The sequence below is a fragment of the Misgurnus anguillicaudatus genome, chromosome 24 (assembly GCF_027580225.2).
Source record: "Misgurnus anguillicaudatus chromosome 24, ASM2758022v2, whole genome shotgun sequence".
Lineage (NCBI taxonomy): Eukaryota > Metazoa > Chordata > Actinopteri > Cypriniformes > Cobitidae > Misgurnus > Misgurnus anguillicaudatus.
In genome coordinates, this window is record NC_073360.2 from 9498202 (window position 1) to 9515672 (window position 17471).

The 17471-nt window shown below is 35.4% G+C and overlaps 1 protein-coding gene across 1 annotated transcript; it reads left to right on the forward strand.

Moving 5' to 3' along the window:
- Positions 1-960: 960 nt before the first annotated feature.
- Positions 961-17195, forward strand: mindy4b (MINDY family member 4B). The gene is made up of 12 exons (XM_055195917.2): positions 961-1121; positions 1197-1224; positions 5928-6080; positions 7374-7493; positions 9981-10075; positions 11178-11343; positions 11440-11505; positions 12138-12208; positions 12336-12408; positions 12752-12928; positions 15026-15206; positions 15288-17195. The coding sequence occupies exons 1-12, from the start codon at positions 1015-1017 to the stop codon at positions 15428-15430; spliced, it is 1380 nt and encodes a 459-aa protein (XP_055051892.2). The 5' UTR covers positions 961-1014; the 3' UTR covers positions 15431-17195.
- Positions 17196-17471: the final 276 nt, after the last annotated feature.

Sequence of the window (17471 nt, forward strand, 5' to 3'; positions counted from 1 at the left end):
TTTTTGGGCCATTTTTTCTATATTTTGAATATATATTTTAAAAGTAAATACATTTTAAAGCATTCAAATTATATTAAGCCCTCCATATTTTTCATTCCAAGGAAATATATTCACGTGGCTTTGCAAGAAAAACTGTGTTTATGTTGAACATTTATGAACCTCAGTTTTTAAAAAGGTTCAAATAAATATATTTTTAACTTCAAAAATATACTTTATAAAATTAGCTTGTATTTAGCATATATTTAAAATATATTTAGACAAAAAAGAAACATTTTTGCCATATGGGATGTAAAATGTGAGATTTTGCTTGCTGTTGAAATACATTTTGAAATATTGTTGATATATGAAGGTTAAAACTAAATATATATTTCCAAAATATATTTAATTGAGCATATCTACAAAATGTATTTAGCATAATTTCAAATATATTTTAGGCCAGATAAATGTATTTTTTGCCATATGTGTGCCTTTTAAATAGTCATACTAGCTACTATATGCTTTTAATTCTTTTAAAAGCATATTAATAAAAATATATTCATGTGTTAATTGCATGTTGTTTCATTAAACCCCCACCCCATCACTTACCTGTACCACAGCAGGTTCTTGACATAAGACACGTCTACTGCAAATGTGTAGGCCTATGTTAAAAACTACAAAGTTCAAATAAAGTATTTGTCTTAAACAGCTTGACAAGCGCACTTCCCTGCTGAAAAGACCAGCATATGTTGTGTTTTGGTGCTGGTATGCTGGTGACCACCATCTAAACCAGCATCAAACCAGCATAGACCAGCATTATTCCAATGCTGGTTTGATGCTGTTTTTTTCCAGCAGGGTTGTACTTTTAAACTCTAAATTGGGCTAATAAAACAACAGCGAGAGGACACAGTGGTAAAAGACAACCCTGGCAACAGCGTGTTTCAATATATTTGTTTACAGTATGTAACGATGGAAGATGTCGTGCTGTAGTCCTATTGAAAGTCTGAACTCACAGGTGTGTTGTTTCCTGTAACCCAGATGGACGGCGGTGTTGACGGTACTGAAAAAGCATGCAGTGAACTGGATGAAATTCGCGCGCAGATAGCGGATTTGGATAAATGGAGAGAGATATTTAACTCCCGCGGGTACGCGCTCTGATATCAGTGATCAGCTCTTTCTACTTTCTATGTTTAGTTAACAAACTGTTTTTAACATTGCAGGCTGGAATTACACGATTGCATTGTTAAAGTAAGTTTCATTTTAATGTCCTAATTTTATTTTGTATTGCACAAATGCCGTGCGTGCACACAATACTATGGAAAGCCAAGTGGTTCAAAAATACGTGAATTTTAACACGTGGACAACACCTGGACTGTGTCTCAATCCGTGTCGTGAATTAGTATGTATGCAGGTTCGGGCACTGGTAAGGACCCTAAGCTTACTTGATATTGGGACAATGTTCACTCCCTGCTAAAAAAAACAAAACAATAGACACCATCACCGAAATTCTATTGGTTTTATTGGGAATTGTATTGGTTCTAATCAGGGTTGAAATTGGGCCGGGGCTGTCCGGGGCTAAGCTCCGGCACATAGGCTGAAGGTCTCGCTCTGCTCATGCCAGTCTACCCGCTGCGCTTGTGCGTGTGTACTCGCTGCGCTGGTGCGTGTGCACTGACGCGAAGGGAATAATGTGTTTCCATTCATTATGGGGCATACTCACCAACGCAAATTCAATGATTTGCGCGAGTAGATTACATACAAAGTCAATGCAAAGACGCAATCAGACGCGTCCCCGCACGGGGCGATGCAAATGACGCGAATTGGGCGGCGCAATTGCCGCAGAAACACGCGCTTTTCCTTTTAAACGCGTCTTCGCGCAAGTTATACAACTCGAGCGAATAAACTCAGGAACTTCAAGAACGGCTTTCACACAGGATCATTTGACATTGTAGATGTTGAGAGAGCATGAGAGAGAGAGAGAGAGGTAATAATGGTGCCCACGTCAAGGAAACTTAATAGAAGACTAGAAACGTGTTAAGGACTAAAGTATGTATGTCACTCATGTAATTACAGTATGTTAACTGGATAACACTTCATATAACTCATTATATAGTTTAATACATTTATGTATTTTGATTACACAAATCAAACCTTACTATATGATTGTTTTAGCTGCTGACCAGCATAGGGAATCTCTATTGCTAATTTATTAGACATATTGATGATACAGTACTGTGTGTTGTACCTTTTCTGGTTAATTTAATCTTTTTGGGCAGCCTATCCCAAAAATTATTCAAGGAGGTTGATTCCTTTTACTTCATTTAAAGTTTGATCAATTGTGCATAATGACATGTGCAACAAATGGATATAGGGTGTCAAACTCATAGAATTGCATAATTTAAAATTCAGACACTGTTTATAAAAAATTTGTGGTCAATTTCTGGCACAGATTTAAAGTTGAAACTTATCAAATCCTATCAGAGGTCCAGAATGTCATTAAAACACACCAGTGGCTTTGCTGTCATCAGTATTAAACATGTTACCCCTTAAAGTACCCTCCCCGCAGCGCCCCCCCACATAACAAATCCCAATTTAACCCCTGGTTCTAATGGAATTTGGCCCAAAAGACACTACAGTGCAGTGGTTTTAATGGTAAAAGCTAATGGTTCCTATTGGTATTTTAATAGAAACCATTGGATTTATCTGTAATGGTTTTATTGTTTTTTTTCAGCAGGGCTTATTTTCCTGTGATGTGGCTGCTTAAAGGAATAGTCTACTCATTTTCAATATTAAAATACACTCTAAAAAATAGTTAACCCAGGGCCTTAGTTATTACCTTAACTAAGAATTGTTGATACATCCCTCTATCATCTGTGTGTGTGCACGTAAGCGCTGGAGCGCGCTGCGATGCTTCGATAGCATTTAGCTTAGCCCCATTCATTCAATGGTACCATTTAGTAGTTATACGAGCAAGTTTGGTGGTACAAAATAAAACGTAGCACTTTTCTAAGCGGATTTAAAAGAGGAACTATATTTTATGGCGTAATAGCACTTTTGGGAGTACTTCGACTCGGCGCAGTAACACCCTCCCTCTCCCCCATTATGAGAGTGAGAAGGGGAGCAGACTTTTCAGGCGAGTCGAAGTACTCCCTAAAGTGCTATTATGCCATAAAATATAGTTCCTCTTTTAAATCCGCTTAGAAAAGCGCTACGTTTTATTTTGTACCACCAAACTTGCTCGTATAACTACTCGTCTTAAATAGGAAAAATGTTGATGTGTTTGGTCACTTCTAACTTTATCTCTAAATGGTACAATTGAATGAATGGGGCTAAGCTAAATGCTATCGAAGCGTCGCAGCGCGCTCCAGCGCTTACGTGCACGCACACAGATGATAGAGGGATGTATCAACAATTCTTAGTTAAGGTAATAACATATTTTAATATTGAAAATGAGTAGACTATTCCTTTAAGCGTTGTGATAATTCACACATTCATCTGCAAAACCAACATCTCTAAACAGTAGGCTACATTATGAAAAACGCTGTAAAAAAAATTAAGGAATATAATTCAATTTTAAATATAAATTATTTTAAATATTGAGTAGATTGTGGTCCCTTGCTCTGTAGCAATGTGTGTTTATATTTGAAAATAAAACAAATGTTTGTCTTTATAAAAGTTCTGTCACATTATAATGGTGCCACCCCGAACGTATTATAAATATAATAAGAAATTCTGAATTTATTTAGTTCGTCCGCCAGGCTTGGAAAAATTTGAAAACATTTATAAAGCTAATAAAGTTCACGGATAAACTCAGAAAGTGCCATCAAAACACAATGGATTATTCATTAAACTCATGACAAAAATTGCATTCACAGATTTTATATTGAAGAAAACTTATGAAAGAGCAAACAATGAATAACCCCATACAAATAATAAACATTTTACAATTTCAAACAATTGTCCATTAATGTCCGAAGGCAATTACAACCGTGTATTTTCCTGCAATTCTTCCTTTTCAATAAATTACCATTCAAAAGGAATTTGCATTGAAAAAGCAAAGAAAACAAAAAAGTTGTCCACCAGTTCACACTAGGACTAGTCGAATGCTTGTCTGGAAAACCGCCCCATATTGTTCGATAGCTACACATGGTTAAACAATTGTATCCTTTTCTCTCAAAAAAAAAACCAACATCCTGTGAATTTGTGAAATATTTAGATGTTTTTGTTAAGATACTGGACAAAAAGTGTTTTGATTTTTGTAAATTTCTTAATATGTTTTTTTTTTCGATTTATGAGTTGGGTGTGTAAAGGTACATTCACATTAACTGATTGCTTGGATTGAAAATATTTTTATAGAGTGGGGTTTGTTACACAATGTTACAACTAAGCCTAAAGTACACAAGAATAATTAAATGAAAACAATGTGAGATTCATTAATTAAAATGATAACTGTAAATACAATATCAGGGAAAATAATTGACTGATGCCACTAAAATCTACACACCGCACCTTAATTGTGCATCCCTTTCAAAAGTATCTATACATATGCATAGAAGGATGCTTAAATGAGGGATGGATCGGCAGATGTGTGTTGCTTGTATAAAAATATGAATAATATTGAATATTTTTTGAACAATTAAAAATATGGACATAGTGACATCACCCATAGGTTTGTGAAGAGCTTTTTTGAAGCCAATAGTAAGTGGTGCCTACCGTCGCCATCTTGGCTGCGCATCACCACGAATAACTCGCAGAAAACCGAAAATAGGTAAAGTGGGGGGACGTGGGTGAATCTGATGTGGCTGGTTGCTGACACCATGCTAGCCTAAGTGGACTCTAGTGACAGCAGTGGCAGTTCAACCGTCACTCAAGTGGCCACGCCCTTAATTATGCAGAATTTAAGGCTTAATATAATTTTAACAAATAAGTTACAAAATAATTCACCCCCCTCACAGTTGTCATGAAGGGCAAAATTATCTCTTCCCTACGTACAGTGAAGTCCCTCATGTCAATGACTTATTTATGTGGTTAAGTCTTTTGTTAACTGATATAATAGACCCACGTCCTCAGAAATCTGCATGTAACCAGCCAATCATTCTCAGATAGCTCCATGCAACCAGCCAATCAGATGAGTTTATGCATCTTCAAGTAGCTGCGATCATCTCACCATACCAAGCCCTTCTGTAGATGACAGGAGAGGTTTGTGCATTTCGTGTCTTACTGACTAAAGGAATATATTTAGTGCCATGTTTGAAAGTGAGCGTTCATGCAATAGCACAGCGAGTATTGCACCATCATGACGGACTATAAAGACCTTCTGCAAACCACAAGGGACTTGCAGCCCTCTTTACCAAGCTACATAGAGCTTCTTCAAGATGATGTGAAGAGAAACCATGTGAGTTTAAACCAACCTAAAATTACAAAACTGTAATTGCCATATATTTTTTAGATTTGTAGCTGAACTTTGTGTCTTTGGGATCAATGACGTGTCTTAAGTTTAGTTTAAAGAACTGTGCTGTTAAATAGAAGTGAAAAGGAGAAAGTGACCGTTGTAATGGACAAGCTATTACTAATATCTATTATTTTAGTAACGTAATTGGTTAAAAAGTTGTGCTTTCCTATTAAAATTATGAATATAAAAATGTGTACTATTTTCTTAAAAAAAGCCTTTTATACCATTTATAAATAAAATAACATTACTTTATAAGAATTAAATAAAAAATAATAAATTATGACTTTTAATTAACTTTACTTCTTTAGGTCAGGTTTAATTAATTTTTACTTTTTACATTATGCCTAACACACATTTTAATTTCTGGATCGAATGTTATGCTTTTTAGCTTTACTATTTAAGCAAATACTCTTCAAAATAAAGTCTTTCTTGACATAACACTTGGTAAACATGTTACATGTTATACTTTTTAAACAAATTTTCTCTAATTCGTATATAGAGACCTGTTGAGAAATGTAAAGTTGATGAGGACAGTGATGACTCTACCAGACCTACAACCTCGGGCAAGTTAGCAGGGCCCTATTCTATACCTCAAACCCTCGCAGTTTGTCCAAGTATGGGTGGGCAACCTCTGTCACCAGAGCTTGCCGTGGTAAGTTGTGGAACCTGACCCCGTTACTTGACCCAAGCTCTTACGTCCTGTGTGCCGTGTTTGTGTACACCAAATACAAAAGACTGGAATATAGATTGGTGAATAATTTATACAGACCTTAAGCATTACATCGAGTTAGCGGTAGTTTGGAATAAACAGAGATAATTACTGCTAATTCTGCTTTTAAACAATGTCATATGTGACCCTGGACCATAAAACCAGTCATGTGTAATTTTGTTAATTGAGATACATTGCTTAAATAAACAAGCTTTAACGTATGGTTTGTTAGGATTGGACAATATTTGGCAGATATCAATCGAAATATTGAAAATAATCGCATTTAAAGTTGCCCAAATACACATATTACTAATGATAAATACATTTTCAATATACTTACTGTATGAAATATACAAAATATCTTTATTGAGCATGATCTTTACTTAACCTTTTATTTCTAACCTCCATTTTTAGCTCCAATTGTGAAAATGACATGCCCACACTAAAATGTTTGCAGCTCCAAAACTATTTGACCTACAGGCATGATTGTGATATATTTTGAAAGATACTTGAAACTTTCTTTTCAGAATTTAAGATTTCAGATAAGTTTAAAAAACAAGTTTTACATGTTTAAGTATTGTGGAATTGAAATGTTGTGCACAAAACATTTTTCTATTTCATAAAAAATATATAATAGATGTCCCATAGCAGACTTGAAAATCACTGGTCTTAAAGCCACAAGTCTAATAAAGTTATATTTGAAATTTGAGATTGATATAATATAAAATGTGGCTTTTGTAAGCTTTTAATTTAATCATGGCACATTTCCAAAAATCACAATGATTTTTGGCATAAAAATGACCATTTTGACAATGTATTTTTGGCTATTCCTATATACCTGTGCCACTTATGACTGGTTTTGTGGTCCAGGGTCACATATAAAGTAGTTATGCCAGGCATAGAGATGTGCATGGATAGAGATAAGCAAAATTACATTATATTTTAAATAAATGGGTTCGCTATTTCTTCAAAATGGCTGAATGTAACGTGTAATATACAATTATTACAATACAATTATAAATACAACTACTCCAATATATAATTTCATACCCTAATATATTAGGATTCACCTGCTGCCGGTAGAGAAACACAGAACATTTTTCAAAGAAAACATTTGTCTAGTTAAAATAGTAATACTGTAGTAGTGTTCATTGAAATCGGGTATTGACTTTTATATCTTAAATTGCCCTTACAGCTTTGATCTTTTCAGCATGAGTTTTTTTTATTCATTCACAGAGTTTAAGAAAAGTCTTGTTTGGTAACACCTTCCATACTTTCAACTATGAGTGGAAGAAAACATTCTTCAAGTTTCGGGAGCCTTTCTCGGACATGTCATATGCGCTAGAGACTGAGAGGGTGAGCTTGAGATCTTTATTCAGGGCTTACATTAAGCATTGTCATCTTAAGTTTATTTGTCATTCACTTGTCCAAGTAAAAAGTACCTTGCCAAAAATGACGTTTCAGCCAATCAATCAGGTAGCCTATTTGGTTATACCTGATTGATATAGAACAACGGCTATATCACAAATAAAATCAGTTATTTTGATTATTTATTTTATTTATTTATTTTCTTGCAATGACATTTCAGCATTCTTAAATACTTGTCTGGATGGGCAAGTAAAATCGTCTCTTGCCCATCCCGGACAAGCATTATTGTTGAGCCCTGCTTATTTAAACACAAAGATTCAACTTGATTGACAACTTTTTTGCCAATATCAACCATAGTTTATAGTTTTATATGTTGTAGACCATAAACCCTTGAAAACTAGAGTGATTAAATCCATTAACTGGGCATTGTTACTGTTAGCATCAGGCTTTTCTCAATACATTGCAGTATATTTTTACAACCCAGTATCACGAAATTGCGTGACTATTTCACGCATGGACCAGCGTGAAAATGTCACGCTTTGCCGCGTTTGAGCGCGAGCATGTCACGCTTTTCTGTTTGTGTCACTGTCACGTATTGGTTACTCAACTTTTTTGTCCTAATTTCTTACCATTGTTGCTTCGGTTTAGGGTTAGATTTACATAAAATTACATCCTTACCTAAACAAACTCTAACCCCAACATCAGGCGACAATTGGTTAAAGTTTAGAAAATATAAAAGAATAAGTCGTGTATCTTTTTTTTTTTATAAACCAATACTTAAAGTGACAAATACTTAAAGTGACATATAACAAAAGCACCAAATCTGACCCTGAACTGAAGCGACAATGGTTTGAAAATAGGACAAAAAAGTTGAGTAACCAATACGTGATAGTGACACAAACAGAAAAGCGTGACATGCTCACTCTCAAACGCGGCAAAGCGTGACATTTTCACACTGGTCTATGCGTGAAATAGTCACGCCATTTCGTGATATAGGGTTGATTTTTATGATGATGTTTATGTTATAAAAATACTAATAATGACCATAATTGAAGTAAAAAGTTCATCATAGCACATACATTAATTGGTACTGTAGCTTTCTTTTTCAAGATTTTACAAAATCGTAGTTCCTTAAACTGTAATTGATATTAGTAAAAAAAAGTAACACAGTTATGAGCCAGTTGATTCAATTCTTAATAAAGTTACTTGTCTATTGCCAGAATTGCAAGATAAATAAATAAGGATGGGTTGTGTTACTCCCTTCAGTGCATCACTTCTTCCTTTTTATAAAGGTGTCATGACTCAATATATGTCAGATTGATTACCTCAACTGCGTCACCAACTTATTACTCTATAATGAGGGTGAGTGGTTGTTTTTAACCACAGATCAGTGCTGCAATTATGGTAAGATGAGCGAGTAAAGATGTTGTTTAAGTATCCTCGGGTAGAGAAGTGTATCTTTAGAGGATTTCAGCTGCATTTCCTTTAAACATCACAGCTATGTAAAGAACAATCTAGATTATAAAGTAACTTGACTGGATTAACTTAATCCACCTAACAAGATTTCATCACCTGAGATAAAATAGCTGTCTGACCATGTAAAAGATCAAGTTTGAGATATTTAAAGCCCATTTGAGATATATTAGACCTCACGAGGAGGTTTGAGACTTTGTTAGTCTAAGCCACATATCTAAATCTCACTTTTCCAAAATCAATACACACAAAATTTGGTAGCCCCTCAATCCAAATATTAGGAACTTTGTACGAGATACATGCTGTTCCTGCCATAAACCTCAATTGCTAATTGGAATGAAGAGAGAGACAGAAATAAACATAGGTAAACTGCTACAGGAACAGTAGACTGGCATTATATATGATTTGTAGAGACTTTATATGTCTAATGACAAGGGCTAATGTATCAAGATGATGTAAACCTTTAATTTCATTTGCCAAATTCCCAGTTGGTTTATTATACTGTATATTGTGTTTGGCATGCATAAAGTATGAATATAGGCTTTTTTAGGTTTTAATACATATGTCCCAGATTACAATTTGACCTAAATACTAATAGGTATGGCATGTCTCCTCTGGGTATAATAACTACATTCTTTCTTCTTCCAAATTTGTCCTGAATTCACCCTAAAACAGCATGAAAAACTACCCATGTACCCAACCAGTGTTAAATAAAATCGAAACTGTCATGTTGTTTTTATTGAAATGCCATTTTAACGTTCGGATAAATCATCTTATTTAGTAGAGTTTGCAGTGTTTCATTAAAGGAATAGTTCACCCAAAAATAAAAATTCTGTCATTATTTTCTCACTCTCATGTTGTTATAAACCTTTATTTATTTGGTTTAAAACAATATGAGAGTGAGTAAATGATGACAGAGTTTTCATTTTTGGGTGAACTATCCCTTTAATATGGAAAAAAATTGGAGTCAAGTAACTGTTTTTCCTTGCTTTTCTTTGGCAGGGGGGAGCCCGTGCTATTCAGATGGTGGTTCAGGCACATGTCATTAAATACCTGCTCTTCGGCCGGCCATTGAACTCAGACAGCAAAATGCAGAGGTAAGCTTAAAGGGTTAGTCCATTTTCTTTAAAAAAAAATCCAGATAATTTACTCACCACCATGTCATCCAAAATGTTGATGCAGAGCCGGCGCCAGACCATAAAACATAAAACTTGCAAAAACAAGGCATTAAAGCAACAAATACAGTGCAAGCACACACTCATACAACTGGTACAGACTGTCAGCTCATTTCCCGTATAAAGTGCAGAAGATCACAAACTATGCGCAAATTAAGTTAAACTATTTTGAACTTTGACCGCGGAGCTTGCGCTCGCGCTTTGCTCGACGCAACAACAAACCACCCTCGCACGGCGCATAGTTGATATATGTTTTCTTTTATTTTAATTAAAGGAAACATATATCAACTATATTTTCCTCATTTAATTACATTAAATGTCATGAAACATTCAATGTTTAAATTATTTTAATTATTCTTGATATATATTAAATTAATAAAAAACTGTGTAGGGGGCCCAACAACCTGTTTGGGGGGGCACAGCCCGCGAATGCCCCCCCCCTGACGCCGGCCCTGTGTTGATGTCTTTCTTTGTTCAGTCGAAAAGAAATTATGTTTTTTGAGGAAAACACTCCAGGATTTTTCTCATTTTAATGGACTTTAATGGAACCCAACACTTAACTCAACACTTAACAGTTTTTTTTCAACGGAGTTTCAAAGGACTCTAAACGATCCCAAACAAGACATAGGGGTCTTATCTAGTGAAACAATTGTCATTTTTGACAAGAAAAATAAATAATTTTCACTTTTAAACTTCTCGTCCTCCTTTGGCTGTGTGACGCGTTATTGCGTAATGATGTAGAAAGTTCACGTGTTATATATAAACCGTTTCAACAGTAACAACATAAACAAGCGGCTGTTGCGGTCCGCATGAACTTCCGGTAAACTCCGCTAAGCATAAATAACAACAAAGTTCTTTAAACGTATAATATATTTATATAACAAGCAAAAAAAAAACACATATATTACATAAACTGTAAGATCAAGCTGCAAAAAGTACACAAAAGAACCATAAAAGTCTGTACAGCATACTTGATTTTTCTGCGAACATTTTAACTCTACAACAAGTGTACTCTTTTATCCAGTTTGAAGGAAGTAGGGGAGGTGGAACAGAGGAAGGCACTGGCGGCTGCTCTGACTGACATCTTGTGGACAGCTGGTGAGGAGCAGACAGCAACGGTCTGCTTGGTCACATCAGAACGCTGTTTTACCCCCAATCCGGACTTCAAGCTGGATAGTTTCACAGAAAGCGTACGTGCGGAAGCACATAATGTATACTTCACAACAACCATATGAAAACGTAATCCAGTGAATGTTGTTATTAATCATTTCTTTATCATTTCACAGCTACAACTTTTCACCTTTAACAGACAAGAAGATGTCGGAGCATTTATATCCGATCACATCCAGTGTGTAAGTTTAATTTTAAAATGTCCAGTGTGTGAGTTTAATATCATTTATGTAAGGAATAATTGACCACGGACCACTGAATTATAAGACAACAATGCACACCCAAGGTGCAATGTGAAGCGGAGTGCCGTTACACCGCAGGTGTGCATTATTTTCAAATAATTCAAAGGACCGGAGTCAATTATTTCTCTTATACCACAATTACCACAAACATTGCTCTGGTGCCTATCCTCAAGACATTTGAAAAATTAGGTGTGCGGTTATCAGAAATCAATGCATACCCATGGAACATTTCTCAGCCAATCATAATTATACTATGTGCCTTTTAAATACTTTATTCTGATTGGTTGAGAAATTTTTATGGGTGTTGATCATTTTTCTGTAAAATGCACATCTAACCTGTCAAATGTCTTAAAATAACTACCAGAGCAATGTTTGTGGTAATTGTGGTATAAGAGGTATAATTGATGGGTCTTTAAATTATTTAAAAATGATGCACACCTGTGGCATTGCCACCTTGGGTGTGCATTATTTTTGAATAATTTAACAACCCGTCATCAATTATTCTTTACAAAAGACACAACTTGGCACATGTTGCATTTACAGTATGTTAAATTATCCTCAAATTTCTATAGTTTAAGGAAGAAGGAAGTCATGGAGTCATACTCTTTCTGTATAGCCTCATCTTCTCCAGGTCTATTGACAGGTACTGCCTGTTCAAAGCATTATTTAACATTCATACAGTTTTATAAAATACTTGTAATGAATCATTTGCACGTACAGTATCACTCTACAGTTATACATGAACGAGTTTAAACCTTTGGGTTTTTTAGGATACGAGCAGACTTTGATGTCACCACCTCTCATCTTTTGCATTTGAGTTTGGGAAACTTTGTGTGTCGACAGGTAAGGAATCAGCTAGATCAGTATTCATGTTTTAAAATTGATTTCATGTTCATGTAAAATCGTCTGATAATCTTTAGAAATGATGCTTTCTGTATGTGCAGTAAATACAGTCACTTACTGTGAGAACATCATTCTTATTGTAAATCATAGTGGTGGAGAAACAATAATATAGGGATATTTTATTGCCTAAAGACATGGACTTGAAGTTATGTACCAGTTCTTCAAGAGAATGTCCAACTGTGCATGACCAGAAATTTGGCCAGTTTTAGGGAAACCATTCAAATGAAAGGGATAAATACTGTCAGTTTACTGTAATTCTGAACAAAGTATACCTTTCTATTAGGCTCTTTTAAACCTGCTGTTGACTGGGCGTGCCAGCCCTAATGTCTTTAATGGGACATTACACAACGATGAGCATGGCAAACCTCTCGATCACCCAGTCCACGGCGTTCTGACCCGCGGTGATGTTGGATATCTACACTGGAGCAGAGAAGAAGTTAACTATGCAAAGCTGCCTCAGGTACTGTATAGGTCTTATCTGGAGTGTTGGAGTAGTCAATAGATTTGGAGATCCGGGGCCTTATTTATAAAGCGTGCATATGCACAAAATGGACATTGAAATGTGCATAATCTCTAATAATAAAAATTGGCAAAAGTGTGCATTGTATGGACACTTTAGACCATGCGTACACACTGTGCAAGGTTTGAATGTTTAATTTTCAAAATGTTACATAGGAAGAAAGATTTCCATTACAAATATAGAAACATCCTAAACGAATTATAGGCGAAACTCCATTACACTTTTTGTGTACATTGTATGCGCAAAATATTTCTTATATGTGCACACACTTTCAGGTGGAAATCTATGCAGTTTTAGAAATGATGACCCTGAACTTGTGTCTTTTATGTCTCCTTGAGATTGTTTTGGTCTCTATCTAAGCCTCGGCTTATAGTCTCTGACAAAAAACGCAATTTAATTTAAGTACACTAAGGGCAATATTTATCTCTAGTTAGTGTGATATTTTAACCATTACAGAGATTCACAAAAAAAATCAAAGTTAAGAACTGTAAGAAAACAATTATTAAAATATGATCAAATATGTACTCTACCGGTCACTGGGGCAGTACCCTAAAGGATTACTCTCCTTTCTTAAAAAAGAAATCATGATAATATTCACCCACATGTCATCCAAAATATTGATGTGTTTCTTTGTTGAGTAGAGAAGAAATTAAGTTTTTTGAGGAAAACATTCCAGGTTTTTTTCTCAATTCAATACACTATTATATTGGATCCCAACAATTTACAATTTCGATGCAGTTTAAAATTGCAGTTTCAACACAGCTTAAAACGGCTCTTAGTAATCCCAAATGTGGCACAAGGCCAGCGCGACCTTTACGTAATTGCGTAAACATGTCGAAAGGTTGGGTATCACATATGTGAAACTACCGCTCAAGTGTGGAGGAAGAGGACCATTCAGATGTTGTTTTATGTGGAATGATACTAATTCATGTCTTTGTGTCAGTTTATTGTTTAAAATGGTCTGCAGGTGTGCATTTTTACATATGTGATGCGTGACCCCTCCACGTGCCTACGCAATTACGTGAGGTCGCGCTGGCGCCTCACATGGCTAGTGCAAAACGAGAAGTTATGGTTTAAAAGTGTTTATTTTGTATTTTTCTTGTCAAAAATTACAATTGTTTACCTAGATTAGACCCTTATGCCTCGTTTGGAATCGTTCAGAGTCCCTTGATGCTGTGTTGAAACTGCAATTCCAACGTTGAAACTGCAAACTGCTGGGGTTCAATAAAGTCTATTAAATTGAGAAAAATCCTGAAATGTTTTCCTCAAAAAACTTAATTTCTTCTCGACTAAACAAATAAAGACATCAACAGCTTGGATGACATGGAGGTGAGTAAATTATCAGGATTTTAGTTTTAAGTGGAGTAATCCTTTAAAAAGGCCAATTTCTACCATTCACTACAGATATGTATTCATTTGGTACCAGTATGTACTAATATGTATCTTTTACTAATAAGCACTCTTTGGTACCACTGAGGTACTAATATGAACTTTAGGTGCAAAACTGTACTTTTTGAAAGGGTACCACCCCAGTGACAGCAGGGGTATATAGTTTGACAATTTTTCTGACAGTGTAGTTTTTGAATCAACATCCCTTGAAGTAGGTCTTGGTGTTAATTTTTAAATGCCTAATATATTTAAAGCCAATTTTAAATACAAGTGTGTGGGAAAATTCAAATTGGCTGATAAGTACATATGTAAGCTTATTTTAAATCAACAGGTAATGGGTATCATGGAAAAAAATCCAGGAAAAAATAAATACAAACGTCGGAGCTGATGGTGTAGCGGACAGCGCTTCGATATGTGGTGCTTTCGCACTTTAGGCGTCCCAAGTTCGTTTCCAGACTTGTGGTCATTTGCTGATCCCATACCCCCCCCCCCAAAAAAAAGAATATAAACTGAATGAAAGAAAATATATTATATTTCAGTCAGGGCAATTTCGTCCCATGGCACCTAATCTTTTATCATTTTTATCATGTTTTTACATTAGGTCTCACATTACTGTGCTGTATTTTGAACATGTGCATATTCCCTTAGGTTGGCAGCATGTTGAAAACACCAAAGTTGCCTATTTGGGTGTGCAGCATTAATGGCACATACAGCGTTCTGTTCAGCCCAAAACAATCGCTGCTGTCTGATTGGAGGATGGAGCATCTTTTCCATCTCTACTTCTACAATGGCCAGCTGACTCAGAGCCAGAATGCAATGCTCACTATAGGTACAGTCGCTGTATTCTGGTGACCCCTCAACTCGTATTCAAGGTTCAATTATAATTTGTATTGTTTTGCCTGTATTTCAGACACACACTCCCATCACTGGCAAGCTGAAAATAATGACATTCAGGGAGACCCAGAGAAGAAGTTTCCATCTCTAGATATGACCATAAGGACCAAATGGGAGGGAGCTGTTATCGACTGGAATGGGACTGTGCCTTTTTTCTGAAGTCTAACAAAATGTCTTTTGAATATCAAGCTTACTGTAGTAAAATCTGGTTTAAATGTTTCCTATAGTGGTTTACATTATTTTACTGATGCCTGTATCACGTATTCCTTACACAATGGGTCTTATGCACTAATAATTGTGAATGTTTATACGCACATTTGAACTTCTCACAAAGAACTTATGCCTAATTCACAACATATACATTCACATACATATGAATTTGTTCTTATACTTGTTCTGAACACATCGCCACCTACACGAGGTTGGTAATTTACATAATAACCAAACCAGCTTCATATAAGGGGTTTCCCCAACATACTTCTCTAAAAATGTTTGTGGACAAGCTCTATTCATACAATACATACAGTACATTTTCTTGTACTGTACAGCACTTTGTATCAGCTACATGTTGTGTGAAAAGTGCTTTATAAATAAAGTAAAGAAGAAGAAAGAATGATCCATTTATATTTATTATCGGTAAAATTCTGTTTTGTTTGCTTTTTCGCTTGGGTGGTTTTGCTGTCATTGGAGGAAGCCAGATGTGCTATGTGTCCACCGGCGTAACGGGTATTGGTAAAAAAAGTAAAGCCTATGATATGCGATAATGAGTCTTCATTTATTATTAAAGGTCTCTTTAATATGACTTCAACAGTGCACCTGTATCTAAAATTAAACTGGAGGCCTCCATCAAGTGATTGATGTTTTGCTCATTACATATACGTTTATATTTAGACATTAAGCAGATACTTTCATATAGATTTTTAAAATAAAGTGAGGAGGCAAAGCGTTCAGGATTGTCATTACATGCATTTTCTTTAAACCTGTAGAAAAAATAATATAATAAATGTATGTAATGTATAAATTTGAGACACAAACATGTGTGTCAATCGCTTGCTTAGTGAATCAGACCCATTGTTTCTTTCCTTTGTTTGTTGGTGTCAGGTTGAAGTTGATGTTACGCAGCTGATATCAAGTCACAAGCCTTAATCTTTTAGTCTCAAGTTAAGTAATGATGAAAACGTCTTGAGTTGCACTGTTTAATCAAATTACAGCAAGTTCATAATTTAAAGCCTTTTGGTCTTAAGCGTAAACAAATCATTTTGTTTTTATATTTCTTGTTGCCTTAGAATGTAATTATATAATCCTGTTTATAGGGTAGAGCGGGGCACAACCTAACGCTTTTTGACTTTGGCTCTATCATTCAAAAAATATTTAAGTTAGATTAATCATTTTTTTAAACAATCAACACATATGTGTCTGCTACAAATTAACACTTAAAGTTTGTTTGTGGGACCCACCGTTATCGTACAAATACACCGATAGCGACAGGAGTGCAAACGTTACAACTTATCCCATAGGTGGGGTTCATTGTAACAAACAGAGGGTTTGTTGTAACACCTGCTAGAAAATTTGGTTAAAACACAAATAATTTAATACAATTCTGTCTATATACTAAAGGTGGATATTGTTTATATATCTGCATATAATAGAAAAAAATACTTTTATGCCTCCAAAACACTCATTGTTCAATATCTTAACCGAAACACATCAAAACTTTCACTAATTCACAGGAGATCATCTTCTGACAGTAAGAGAAAATGACCAAACGCACATATTGCTCGACCTTGTATAAATATGTAAAGTAGCTGCGTTACAATTAACCCCGCGTTAGTTTGTGCCCCGCTCACCCCTATAATATTAACTACTATAATGTTCTTAAATATATTACTGCACTGTATATAACTGTGATTAAATAAAAGCAATACAAATGCATATGTTTGATTGCTTATAGATTTTAAGATTCAACATTTTTTAAGACAATCTTTTTAAGCCAAAATCTAACTCTGGCACCTGCATATACTGTAAGCATCACAGTGAATTGGGGTTATGAGGTGGGAGGTCCCCACACTTCAAAGACTTCTGCATTTAATCCATCCCAGTGAACACATACAGTACTGTACAGTACACACACATACTGGGGAGCAACTGGGAGTAAAGTGCCTTGCTCAAGGGCACCTCAGGCTTTGTCCACACGAAGCCG

Coding starts and splice junctions, on each gene's coding strand:
- mindy4b (XM_055195917.2), top strand. CDS start 1,015: ATGGACGGCGGTGTTGACGGTACTGAAAAAGCATGCAGTGAACTGGAT. Junction 7,494..9,980: donor ATGCGCTAGAGACTGAGAGG/GTGAGCTTGAGA, acceptor TTTCTTTGGCAG/GGGGGAGCCCGTGCTATTCA. Junction 10,076..11,177: donor TCAGACAGCAAAATGCAGAG/GTAAGCTTAAAG, acceptor TCTTTTATCCAG/TTTGAAGGAAGTAGGGGAGG.